This window comes from Rhipicephalus sanguineus, chromosome 7 (genome assembly GCF_013339695.2).
Source record: "Rhipicephalus sanguineus isolate Rsan-2018 chromosome 7, BIME_Rsan_1.4, whole genome shotgun sequence".
Classification (NCBI taxonomy): Eukaryota; Metazoa; Arthropoda; class Arachnida; order Ixodida; family Ixodidae; genus Rhipicephalus; species Rhipicephalus sanguineus.
The window spans coordinates 107,156,450-107,170,305 of NC_051182.1; the positions used below are offsets into that span (position 1 = coordinate 107,156,450).

Below are 13,856 nucleotides of genomic sequence, written 5' to 3' on the forward strand. Positions count from 1 at the left end.
GTATCTGAAAGTACATTCAAGACTTTGAGAGAGCTCCCGTGTAAAAGTAATGTACAGGAGACGTTTTATGAGGCCTAGGTCTCACTGGTCAACATTCTATCTGTTCAGAATGGGAAATTGAGAACCGCCCGTTTGAAGCACGAATTCACGAGGATTTCTCAGAAAGAAGCCTCTCTTTCTGAGGAGTCCGTATGGATTGCCTTATCGCTTCGTGCTATACAAACGGGTGGTCGTCAATTTCTCTTTCTTACCCCTTACGCCACCTTGCGGAATTCGGCAGAACTGATTAGCAATTCTATCTGTTCCTGATAGTTACACGAGTCTGGTAGTGTGGCTGACTCGTGCGCACGATATTAAGTGGTCCTGTTGCAATGCTAAAAGAAAAATGGAAACTATAGGTCGTCTGATGTGTGAAGTAAAGTATGCTCGGTGAAAGCACAAGAATGGACAATTTTGCAGAAACTCACGTGCGCCTCCTAGCAACGGCCCCCCGAAGAGCCCGAATCAAGGCGTCCCTGTTGACTACTATCGTCTGCAACCGGTGTGTACTTGGATGGCACTCGTGGCGACGCCAAGCAACGTCAAGCGTTTTTTTTTCTGTCTTAGGTGAGCAAGTGCTTTGCAAGCTTCGAAAATTCTTGTCCTATACTATTTGCAAATATTTCATCATCGCGCTTAGGGGCTCGAAAAATATTCACAAGATGAGTCTGTGTTCTCTGCAACAAAAATTCGGCCAAGATATTCAAAAGACACGTGGAAGGCTGCGCATCTTTGAAACACTCAGCAAATGCTGACAAGATATTTTATTTTGATAAGAAAGCCAATTTTCCCGTGGCGCACCTACCGACATCGAGACTAGCTTGACGTCAGGCTACAGTACTAATTCTTATGACTCAACGCAGCCGTCTGACTAGTCGTGATTAGGGTCCCTAGAATATTGGCTAGTCTGCCGTCCGCGGAGGAGAGCGAGCACGCTTACCGAATGATGCGGGTGGTGGCGCTTCGAGCAGTCCTCATGCTGGGGAGCGGCGCTCCGCCGACCAGCTGCGTGTCGCCGAAGCGCGGGCGCACGTTCAGCATAGTTCAGCTAGACCATTTCTTGCAATATTTTTTTTTTGCTGCAGCGTAATTGTGCCCATGGCAAATACTAACCGGTTCGATTAACAAGTTCTCACGTGCTTTCGTGCGCAAAGGCTTGCTTTGCCGAGGCACATGTATGAAAGGAATGCATGGTAGTACGTGTGTAGGCTGTTTCTCAGGTGGAACGGCACCAACTGACATTGAAAGAACCAGTTTACTTTTTTTCAAATATTTTATTGGCATGAGCATCAAAAAAAAAACTAAAACAGGGAAACGAAAGTGGTTATGAAAGCAAAAAAATATGAAGAGTTGCGCAGGTAGGGAAATTATTTACATCTTCTCATTTTCAAATGCTTCAGCTGCTCTTTTTTTGTTGTACTGTCATTGTTAGTGGGCCTTCACAAAAAAGCGCAGCCGTAGAAGAATGTAAAACTTCACTATTTGGCAAGTAATTTGCTGTGCATGCTCTGTGCATGTTAGTGCAGGCAGCTGTACCCACGTAATGAAATCGGCAAATTCTAGAATGCTCGTGTAGCGAAATGAGAACTAACAGACAATAATGCCGGGGAAACTATATGGGATGTTATTTGTAGTAATTAGGATATAAATGTGAAGAAAAGTCCCTGCCGGCGGCAAGTTATCTTTTCGTCCACTTTACTTTCTTCACATTTATATCCTAATTACTACAAATAACATCCCGTACACTTTCCATGGCATTATTGTCTGTTAGAATTCTCATTAAATAGTGTGTTTCACAAAAAACAAAACAAAAACGAGCCCTTAAGAGTCATCTTCTTTGCTCGTGTAGCTTATTTACGCTGAAAAATGTCGTGAAGCTGTTCTCAAGGACGGTTATAATATCCTTAAGAGAGCCCGAAGGGTACATCAAACCTCAATTGTGGAAATTTGGTGTGGATTCAGAAGCATGATCCACAGAGCCGCGCTTTTCCACAGAGAGCAGCAATGTACACTCATTACAGGAAGTCTTCCTCAGGATCTTTCTTACTGTGTACCCTGCCACATCATAAATAAGCATTTCATGGCTTTTTGCCGTCACAGAAGACGCGTGGTCCGACGAACTGATATTGCGCAAAGCGCTTGCAGTGCATGTTGAGCATCACCAAACATTCCTCCATCAATCAAATTATCCAGTACAGCAATCTTGCTTTCCGTTTGTACCTCAGGAAGAGAAGCCAGAGCAGTGATTACTTCTGGGGCACAATTTCCTGCTTGATTTATGTGGTTTTGCAATGTTATAAAATACCAGTGAACTATCACTAAAAATTCTGCTGCAGTTGGATTGTCATTCGTTCCCGGCCCCAGATTGATCAGGTGAGGTCCACGTAGTCCAGCAAACACGCCGTTGCAGCGGTTGCAGTTGTGGTCGTAGTGACACAACGGACAATCCGCAGCACCACAACACAACACAACGAACAAGCAGGCGAGAGCAATGAGCGGGTGACATTCCGAAAGCGCGCAGCGCCCCCTGCGGGGTCATTTAGAAAGCGTCAACCCCTCCCCATACGGTGCGCCATGCGGACGGTAGACTAGCCAGTATTCAAGGGACCATATCGTGATGGCGTGAGGTACAAAAAATTCCAAAATGGCCGCTTGCGCGCCACCTACGGAGCCACTTTGCGAAGCGGCCGTGGAAATCTCGATATCTTGCGCGAGCACGTGACGAGAAGCTCATACCATGTGGTGACGTCTGGGTACAGTGGGAACAAGACTATAGCTTTTAAAAACATGCTGTAATTACTTTTTCAGGTTGTTCTCACGCTTAGCACTACATTTTGTTGGCTTTGAACGCTTGGCCTTTTATTTGACGAAAAAAAAAAAAACAACTGAAAACGTTCGTGTCAGTACCCCTTTAAAGGGCCGGTGTGCATTGCAATAAAAGAGAAGGCCTACGGCAAGTTATGCGTATAACAATCTTGCGCCGAGCCAGATCGCTCGATCGCTCGAAGATTCAGTCAACTGTAACTAACATGTTATAATTTGACTATATAAATGTCGGTGGCGCTCTGCTACTTACCGATGCAGATCGGTTTGCCATGGCTGAAGTCGCACTCCATTCCAATGGTCTTGCAAGCCTTCTCTTCCTGCTCGTTACACTTGGTTCGTTTGTCACCTGGCGGAGGAGGGCAATAGCGAGTAAAGAAATGTAATGAACTAACGGACTTCAAGCCAAGCCAGTTCACATGGTTGGCTATGTACTTGTGAGAACAACAGCACTGTAAGTGGACATAGATTGAATGAAGTTAACGCGGATAGCTGAAATCAGTCAGAACTACACTTCGCAATTATCTTCATTTAGCTAAGGCTAGGCGTCACTTAGCAAACAAATGTCAACACTTGCTTACATATGCTTAAGGTAAGCTGATACCAGCCCCCCAAAGATAGCAATAATTTACGATGTGCTCTAATAAACGGCAACTTAAAGGACCCCTGACACCAAAATTGAAACCTCGAGATCTTTGTGTTGTTTGACTTTCCTGTATACGGGGGCACATCTGACCGATTATTAGTGACGAACGTTGCCTTTAAGATATCTTAATTTGGTTTTAAAGTAAGCGTGAGTGCTCACTTGAGTTGGCTGCACCTTGCGACATCCTGGTATGACGTAGATAGAGGCCCCGTGTGACGTTCCAAGTGTAAAGCAAGTATTGTGGACGTCACAGAAGCTTTGCGGGGCGCACGTGCACAATACGACGACTGGCACCCGGCGAGGCCTATTGTTCCGCACCCCTCTGGCTCTGTTGTCGGGCTGCTCTCGGGGTAGTTTTCGTGAGGGGACACGCGCTTAACAGGTTTAACCCATACCGAGGCACCCACATACTTTCAATCTCTACCGCGCTCGGGGCCCAGATTTGAAAACCGCGCTGTCAACGTCACCACAGCTTGAGTGCACGTGGTCTTTGACGCTCCCCCGCATGGGGCGCCAGTTTCTTGTGGTTTTTAGGGGGGCGTTTTGAAGCGATGCTAAAATGGTCACAATTAACTACGCTAGAATTAGTTGTACGATACGCTAGAGCATTTACGATTTAATTTAGAGATTACCAGACACAAAGCTACAAATTACAGCCAAAAAGTCACCAACAAAAATTTCGCTGTCAGGGGTCCTTTAAAAAGCTAAGCGGCCATCTTAAATCTCATTCCAGTTCTCACGTAGTCGGCAAAAGAAAGAGCTTTTTCAAGACGACTAATGTCCGCCGCGGCGGTATGCTGGTTGCGGTGCTCGGCTGCCGACCCAAAAGTTGTGGGTTCGATCCCGGCCGCGGCGGTTGCATTTCGACGGAGGTAAAATGTTAAATGCCCTTGCACTGTGCGATGTGTGTGCACGTTAACGAACACCAGGTGGTCTAAATTTTCGGAGCCCTCCACTACGGCGTGCCTCATAGTCATATCGTGGTTGTAGCCTGTGAGACCCGGCAGATTAATTATTCAAGACAACATGAGAGACAAATGCGTTGCAGGCTGCTTTCCTGTCCAAATAAGAATGGCAGATGAGCGAAATGTTGAAACTCCTTGCAGTGGGAAGCAGGATTTGTCACTCGTGCGAATCTCCTGTTGGTGTGAACGCCCCATTGGGAACGAACTTTGTTCAGGGCCGACGAGAATGGCAAAAAGCGCGCACGCCGTTCGCCCTTTGTCTTTAATAAAATATTTTCCGCGGTAAAAAACTTGGAGGACGCTTGAGCTTCGCCTCCAATAGTAGAACGCGATACCCTATTCGGGCCCCGTGCGCATCTCCTTGAACTCTGCCGCGAGGAAAGGAACATTAGTGCACGTAACATTGGCTCTTTCAAGCTATCCTAGAATATCTGCTACAAGGGGATTTGCGAAGTGCCCACTACGCCATAATTTTTCCTCTTGCAAATTGGCGAAGTACCCACTTCGGGTCCGTAATGTGCCACGCGCACCTGCGCTGCTGAACACTTTGTAATGGGGGAGAAGCTTTAAACCATCCACTCGTTGCGCAATTCACGTTTTGACGCCTGGTGCGATTCTACGATTCTGCCACGCAATATTAGATGTGTTAAGGAGCCTCCTCGCAGTACATGGCATTCTTATAGCAGTTTTTTTTTTGCGAAGCAGTTTCAAGCACTGGCGTGGCTCCGTGGTAGTACGCGTCTTGCAACGCAGAAGGCCTTGTTTCAAATATCACTTGGGCCGAAGTTTTTAATTTGCATCTATCTCGAATTTTTGCTGACGGGCAACGCCAATTTTCACTCACAACCAATGACGCCGACACCGACGCCGACACCGGAATTTCTGAGAAACGAGCTCTTTAACGCTACCGCGTTAAGATTGTCTTGTTAGGTACTTCTGAAGGTGTTTCTGAGGCTAGAAGGAAAATTGTTTCGGTCCCCTTTGTTCGAAATACGCTCATCACAGATATTCTGGCGTATAGCAATCGCAAGTTGTATATATCAGCGAAAAATACAGACACTTCCTGAAATACGAGTTTCTCAGTGTTGTTTTAAAAACAAATTTGCTAATGAATGACGCTGCTGATGACACCAAACCAGGTGTTATAATTGCAGAAATAAATGCAAACGTTAATGAGAGTATGTCTGTTTACTAAAGCTATTATTTTGAGAGATCACTTTCTAGATATGCGTCCTCAATGTTTTTTGGCTACACGTCAGTTGACCAATTTTCAGAAGTAGAGGTCATAAACGCTCCCTAAATCGTGCATATTTCGCCACAGATTTGATTCGAAATTAAACTCAAGGAGGTGACTTCAGCTATATGGAAATTAGTTCAATAGTTCGTGGCTTCTGTTTCGGCAGGTGGGACCTGTGCTCTAAGTGACTATCGATTAGCTTGTTCGTAAAATTTTGTTAAATTGGTTGTAACCTAGGAAGTAGTGCTCTCTTCCAAGCAACTCAGCCGGTGTGAAAAATTTGCAATAGTTATAGCAGCTGATTTTTGGACGTCTATTCAAAACAGATGACTCGGTATTGCTAACACTCGCTGATATCGGCGCGCCGACAGAGCAGTATTTTGCTTAGGATATGCACTCACCTATGCAGAGAGGCTTAGCGGCAGTGAAGTCACATGCTTTTCCAAGTTCCCTGCATCGCTTCTTCTCTGTTTCGTTGCACGTGGTGCGATTCTTGTCTAGTGGCAGAGAGAAAAAAGAGAGAAAGAGGTAACAGATTGTAGGTAAAAGGCTTTCAAGCAATGTAGAAAAGATGGGCAAACGTTGATGGGCGTCATAGCTGATATTAGAGCGAATATGCATATGGCTAGGAAGTGGAAAAATGTGGCGGTCCGTAAGTGAGCAGAAACTATAATAAAGGAGCAATGCTAGTATACACTTCCTCGAAGGGTCTCTATTTAGGTTTTGTCAGTGTATATAGCGACGGATGATACCCGCCGCAGCATCAATCGCTAACCGTAATTTTTAGGTGTTCCTAATATCTGTTAAGCTATAGCGTCGGCATACGCAAGTTTTGTACACGCATCTTCTAAGTTTGGCGATACAGAAATGAAAAGCTAACGCAAGACACTTCCCAGCTTGTGATAAACTCTGGAGCCGCACGTTTCAACTTCAATGGTCAACCATCTGTACGAAGTGCTTGGGCGTTTTTTTTTTTTTTTACGGAAGAGAAATGTAATCCTGCTTTCAAGTAGTTGTTTAAGCTTTCAGAAGAGTGGCACATTAATTTTGAAATGAGACAAAAACTGCAGAGGTTTAACTGAGCGGTGTCATTGGCAGATGGTATAGGTATTACAGAAGGATGAAGCAGGTAGTACTTATTGACAAATCAGTTGCACGTAAGCCCGCAAGGTGGAGGTAAGTTCACCAAGAAAGACCAGAGTTGCCATTCACTCGTTCGTATAGCGCAAATGTACAAAGTCAGCACGTGACGGCTGCTAAAAGTGAAAGCTTCGTAGCTGGAAAGCATTTCGTCATGTACCAGGACGAAGTTCCCTACGGCAGCTAATATTGCTCCACCGCTTAGCAGGACTTTGGCATTATTGGTCACGAAGTTTTAAATAAAAAGAATGTAGTGGCTTAGCTTGGCTATGCCAGGATATACGTATGGGTGAGCCAAGGTTCAGCTGATTATTCTTAGCTCTCCTGGTTGTCTAGGAATAGCTTCATTATCACGCTTACTGCTGCTTCAATGACACACACATGGTGTACGCATTATGTGACACATGTATATTTATTTCTTGCTCAACGCCATTTCTCTACTGCCACAAAGACGGCTCGCCGGTCAGTCTAGTAACACGCTGCCGTCTCTATGGCAGTGTCTGGTGCCCGGTCCCAACGCCCGTCGCACCGCCGGCGTTGGGACCGGGCAACATTGCCACGGCTATGACGTCACTACTCTGGAATGCGCAAATCGCCGAGGAGCGCGCAGCGGCGGCGGTTCCGGTGCAGCATCTTTGCGCCGTGTGACGTCACTGCTCCTCGCGCATGCGCAGCACGGCTCTTGTACGTGCACGCGAAGCTGCTCCGGCTCGGCCAGTGTAGCTAACGCTACAAAAGTTCCACTATCACAGTATTCGAGGTACAGCTGACTCTCCTATTACATGATACTTCCAATACAGGTCTCAGTTTGCAGCATAGGCGAGGACCACTATAAGTTGAAACCTTTCAGGTCAGTCTTCCCGCAGAGCATACTGGGTGCATACATTTTTTATTATGCATTAATGATATACTCATTATCGATGTGTTTGCAAATTATGCAATTTACGCCGATGGCGGCAGCCGGTTTTTTGCTCACCTACTGAGAAATCAAACGGAGCCAATAAAACGAACATACATACGTGGGCGACGAAGAATTATCCCAATATCAACGTACAAAAAGAAAGACTGTGCTTTTGTAGCTGCTGTATACTTACCTAAGCATGTGGCTGCGTGCGCAGAGAAGTCGCACTGTGTACTCCCTTTCTTACATGCTTGCTTTTCTTGCTTCTCACAGGTGGTACGATTGGTATCTGAAAGTACATTCAAGGTCTTGAAAGAACTTACGAATAAAAGTGATGTATAGGAGACGTTTTATAAGCCAGAGGTCGCACTGGTCAACATTCCATCTGTTCAGCAAGGGAAATCGACGAACACCCGTTTGTAGCACGAAGCCATAAGGCAATCCATCCGGATTTCTCGGGAAGAGAGCCTCTTTCTGTGAAATCTTTGTGGCTTTGCGCTACAAACGGGTGGTTGTCAATTTCCCTTTCTTACCCCTTCCGCCACCTGGTGGGATTCCGCAGAAATTATTTGCAATTCTACCTGTTTCTCCTGATAGTTACATTTGGTTCTGGTCGCGTGGCCGACTCGTGCGGAGAATATTAAGTGGTGCTGTTGCAATAGAAAAAGAAAAATGAAAACTATAGGTCGTCTGACGTGTGAAGTAAAGTATGCTCGCTGAAAACATAAGACTGGACAATTTTCAGGAAGTCACGTGCGCCCCCTAGCAACGGCCCCCCCGGAAGAGCACAGATCAAGGCGTCCCTGTTGACTACTATCGTCTGCAACCGGTGTGTACTTGGATGGCACTCGTGGCAACGCCAAGCACCGTCAAGCGTTTTCTTTCTGTCTTAGGTGAGCAAGTGCTTTGCAAGCTTCCAAAATTTTTGTCCTAAGCTGTTTGCAAATACTCAGTCATCGCGCTTAGGGGCACGAAAAATATTCACAAGATGAGGGTAAATTCGCTGCAGGAAAAAGTCCGGCCAAGCTACTCAAGAGACACGTGGAAGGCTTCTGCATCTTTCGAAGACTCTGGGTTTCAATATGGACGCAAGTATATACTTGGTCTTCGGCATATATATGCAAGAAATGTTTTGAATATTGGCGGGAAAGAAGCGTGGAGGATATTGATCGAACCGAACTCGTTACAAGCGCAGATAAAAACCCTTCGTTGGAATAGATGTGTGCATTGTGGAAGAAATGAAGAACTACTATACTTGAGCGCAAAAGGTGAAAGATCTCATTGTAAAAAGCGGCCTAGATGACTACTAATCACCGCGCTGGTTCAAGGGGAAGTAGCGTCACCAGACCCGCAGCCCCTGCGCTGTCCATGACGACGGTTGACAACTAGGTACAAGAAGTAAACCTAAGTGCGAAAGTAAACGAATCTGCTCTGTAGGCCCAGCAAAATACCGTAAAACATAGCCACGGTATATAAGCCTTTTGAACCAAAAACAGGCGGCGCGAGCACTGGCCTGAGATTTTTATTGACATAGCGATTATATTGACACCCTCGACGGCTTTTCGCCGTCGCCTTCATGTTCCGTATTATGTCCTAATCGATGACATCGCCCCGTGCACCGTATGTTCTACCCGCGAATAAAAGTAGGCGAGTGTGCCAACAAAAGCGGCGGAAGCAGAGATGAAACGAGCCGGCCATCTCCGTCGCACGGAGGGTGCATGCGATAACATCGCCCCGCCCGCGAGGGCTGCCGTCGATGGCTCCTCGAGCACAGAGAAAGCGCCCCGCCCGACTTTCGTCGCGCGAAAAGCAGATGTAGATTGTATCGTATCTAATGAAAGCACCTGTGCTATATACACGCACGATTGACTCGTGCATACACCCCCCTGGCCCTCACCTTTTAGGAGCTGGCTCGCCAGGTTCTTAAGCTGGGGCAAATTTCGCGCCGTAAGCGTAAGATTAGTTCGAGAGGCGACCGCTACAGGAGCAGCTCGCGCGAAAGAGGTCTTCTTCCTCTTGTTCTTCGAGCGCCTTGATGATAATATTAACGCAGGCAAAACCACATACAGCATAGCCAACTGTAGCATGCGGCGCTCGCTCCACTCCGGTAGTGCGCTTCGATACTATTAACATGAACGAAGAAGACAAGGCGGAGGAGCTGAGGGCTCGCAAGGCAGCAGGAGCGCGACCTCGTCGCCAAGACACTGCGGTGAGAGCTGCAAGGCCGCAGAGAGACTTCATCATCGTGTGGACCCCGAGATACAAACCCGTGAAGCCGAAGCAGCGCGAAAGCGGCGTCAAGAGAACCTCGAAGAGGTACGGGCGCGGGATGCAGCGGCCAAGCGCTGAAAGCGGTCGCTACCTGAAGTTGGCGGGGCCGACGGGCGCTTCAAGCGCAATTTCCTCGACCACACGTTTGGCCACAGCTGCAAGGTCTGCGACCACTTGTGGTTTGATAACAACCTGACCACAATCGCTACTGTAACAACGTGTGACGTCTTTATTTGACACTAGAGGAATTGTACGGAGCATTCACGGTTTACCCGATTATCTCCGAGCCAGCTCCTCAATCATCATTCACTTCGTGGATATGGCGTGATTTTTTCTAACCTTTTCCACCTTCGACTATAAATAACTACGAATGCAGAGCAAACGATGGGGTTCACCCAGCTGTCCAGTCTGTTCATTCTACACGCGAATGAAACATGGTGTCAGAAGTGGGATGAAAAGCGAATGATTCTTGGGATAAGTGAACGCAAGAAGCAACGATATGGAGCACCTGAGGGTGCCTGGACCGCTACGTTTGACAGCTGATGGAGGAAGGAACTGGAAGCGGTTTCGTCAGCAGTTCGAGTTTTTTCTGCAAGCGACGGCATGCAAAGCCAATCCGAGGTCCGAAGCTGCGAAAACGGCCCTGCTCCTCAGCGTGGCAGGGGAGAAGGCCTTGGACGTTTTCAACAATTTTGTATTCAGCGTAGAAGAAAACTAGGAAAACTTCAACACCGTAATTGCCAAATTCGAAGATTACTGTCTTTCTTTGATTCTCTCTCTTTCTTTTCCTTTCTGTCTTGCAATCTGTTTTTTTGCTATCTCTTCTTTGTGCCTGTCTCTTTCTATCTCTCTGTCTGTCTATTTCTTCCTCCTTTTAACTTTTTCTGTCTTTCTTCGCTTTCTTTCTACCTATTTCTCTCTTTCTTTCTCTCTCTCTCTCTCTCTGTGCTCGTTCTCTCGCCCATCAGAGTTATTGCATCCAACACCGGACAAATCGGCGCACATGTTCTCGGAGCGAAGCAGGAGATAAAGAAGAGGATGAAGAGAGCGCGTGCCTTTTGATGATTACGATAATTTTTGTTGGCGACTAACGGAGTTTCTCCGAGCTTAAACAGCGCCGCGCTTGAAAATATAGGCTCCACCCATATAATCATCGTACGGCTCTCCTCCGTCTCGGTAAGAGTGTCATGCCAGCTGGTTTGAAATTGAATCGTAAGTACTTTCTCTTCAAAGCTCAAGTACTTTCTATCTGTGAAGGCACACACTAGGCATATTCATAAATAAATGTTCGTCGTTTGCGCCTAAGTTATTTTGTTTGACTGAGTACTGTTCTCAGAATGTCCGACAAAATTTTCTTAGATGCTCGACCTTGTGACCCGAAACCAGAGACAGGAAGGTATATCGGCGTGACAATGTCAACTGCATTGAGCTCGCTTTAGTGTTTGGCGTTATGAAAATAAAAAAAAAATTTGTGCGGTGTTAAGTTGAATTGTTGTTGATGTTAACCGTCTGTGATAATAAATTTTTCTAAACGCAGGGCTCCAATGAGGAGCAGTTCTGCTGCGAAAGCTCACCCGGGAGGGCATGCTGCTCTCCCATACACTCTAGGAAAAGAGCACGTGTAACTCCTTCCGGGTAGTTCTGACTAGAGCTGTGCACGGGCCGTATTTCCGAGCCCGAGCCCGGCCAGGGCCCGCTGACATTGTCGAAGGCCCGCCCGAGCCCGACGGCAAAGGGCTGCCAGCCCACCCGGCCCAGCCCGACGTACGAAAACACAATCCCAGGCCCGGCCCGGCCCGGCCCGGCTTTTTGAAGGTTCGCTGAGAAAACGAAACATCGTTTTCCGGTAATTTGGCACTTTATTGAGCATATCGAATATGATCAAACGACACACGACGAACAGTCTCTAATAGAGACTGTTCGCGGCACTTTTGCTATACAAGTAGACGGCCTCATGCCAGCAACAATGGAGTTCGCTCGCCAAAGCCGTCACGTGTATGTGGTATGCCCATGCAAGCTTCAGCTTGCACGAAGGCGATCTACGTCGGGTCGCTCGTCGCTGTCGCGCGCATTTTCACTGATATGGGATTTGGCCTTAAACCTAACGCGGAACAGTCGGGTGGCGCCGTCACTAGCTCAGGTGGTGTTACTTCTCTGTTTGTCGGAGTGCAACAGAGGCAGTGCTTTACCTGCTCCCCTTTTGTTTAAAGTAGCGAATGGAAAGGAAAAGCGGTAAAGGGCGGTCACGGAAAAAGCGCTGTATGCGTGCTGGAAAACAATTCCCGCTCATTCTCTATATTTCGGGCTTGAGTCGGGCTTTGCGCCGGGCCCGAGCCCGGCCCGATAAAGCTCCAAGTAGCCCGAGTCCGGCCCGGGCCCGAGGTGAAAGTACGTCGGCCCGTCCGAGCCCGGCCCGCGGGCCGGGTCGGGCTCGGGCTTTCGGGCTACCCGGAGCCCGTGCACACCTCTAGTTCTGACTTGCCCCGTACACGACTCTCTTTAAAGAGGCACGTTAACTCTCTTGTGGGTCACACGACTCTCCGAAGAGAGTACAATGACCCCCAAAGAGAGTTAGCGTGCCTCTTTAAAGAGAGTCATATACTTGGCAAACCAGACCTCTCCAAAAAGAGTCAAATGACCCTTTTTCTAGAGTGTAGTAGAGTAGGAATTGATACTTTGAATCGTTCACATTTTGTTTCAAACGCATAAATTAGCCGCCTCGGTGGCCCAGCGGTTACAGTGCTTGCCTGCTGTGCCGAAGGACGCGGCTGTCGTACTTCGATGGGAGCGAAATACTATAGGGGCCCGTGTACTGTGCGATGTCAGCGCACGCTAAGGACCCTTAGGTGGTCGAAATTACCCGAAGCCCGGCCGTACCGGAGCCCTCCACTACGGCGTCTCTCATAACCTGGGTCACTTTGGAAAGGTAAACCCCACAAACCAACCAAACCATTAACCATTTGTACGAATACTCTTTGGGTGGTGCAACGGTGGCCGAGGACGGAGCCTATATTTTTTTATAAGGGTGTAACTGAGTACAGGCGCTTCTGCAGTGCTCCGTGGTCGGGAACTGATGTTAACTTATTGTCTTTTAGTTCTCGTTAGTACAAATGCTTCACGCAGCAGTCTGGCTGGTTGTGATCACGTGAGGTACCGAAACTTCGAAAATGGCCGCTTATACGTCACCAGCAGAGCCACGGTGCGAGGCGGCCGTGGAAATCTCGATATATTGCGCGAGCACGTGACGAGAAACTCATACCGTGTGGTGACGTCTGGGTGCAGTAGGAACCAAAACTATAGCTTTTAAAAACGTACTGTAATTACTTTTCCAGGGTGTCCTGACGCTCAGCAGTACATCTTGGAGGCTCTTGAAGGCTTGGCCTTTCATTTGACGCAAAAAAAAACCAACTGAAATCTTTGGCGTCAGTACCCCTTTAAGGACATGTGTGCACTGCAATAAAAGAGAACGCCTACGGCATGTTGTGCGTATAACAATCGTGCGCTGAGCCAGTTTGCTTGATTCTGAGGCTCCGGAGAGTATCCGATCGCTCGATCGCTTGGAGATTTAGTTAACTGTAACTAAGATGCTAAAATTTAACTATATAGATGTCGGTGGCGCTCTGCTAAAGGTGAAGAGACTTACCGACGCAGATCGGTGCGCCAGCGCTGAAGTCGCACTCCATTCCCATGGCCTTGCAAGCCTTCTCTTCCTCCTCGTTACACTTGGTTCGTTTGTCAGCTGGCAGAAGAGGGCAATGGATAGTAAAGATATGAAATGACCTAACGCATCTCAAGTCGAACCAGTTCACGTTGTTGGCTATGTACTTGCGAGAG

General features: G+C 47.5%; 1 protein-coding gene across 1 annotated transcript in view; it reads right to left on the reverse strand.

The window, feature by feature from the left end:
* Positions 1 to 675: 675 nt before the first annotated feature.
* LOC119398906 (uncharacterized) overlaps positions 676 to 13,856 on the reverse strand; it is a 36,886-nt gene continuing 23,705 nt past the window's right edge. The window contains exons 4-6 of the mRNA XM_049417465.1: positions 6,112 to 6,207; positions 3,116 to 3,211; positions 676 to 716 (exon numbers count right to left, since the gene is read on the reverse strand). Of these exons, the coding sequence (XP_049273422.1) occupies positions 676 to 716; positions 3,116 to 3,211; positions 6,112 to 6,207 (233 nt within the window). The remainder of the gene's footprint in view (positions 717 to 3,115; positions 3,212 to 6,111; positions 6,208 to 13,856) is intronic.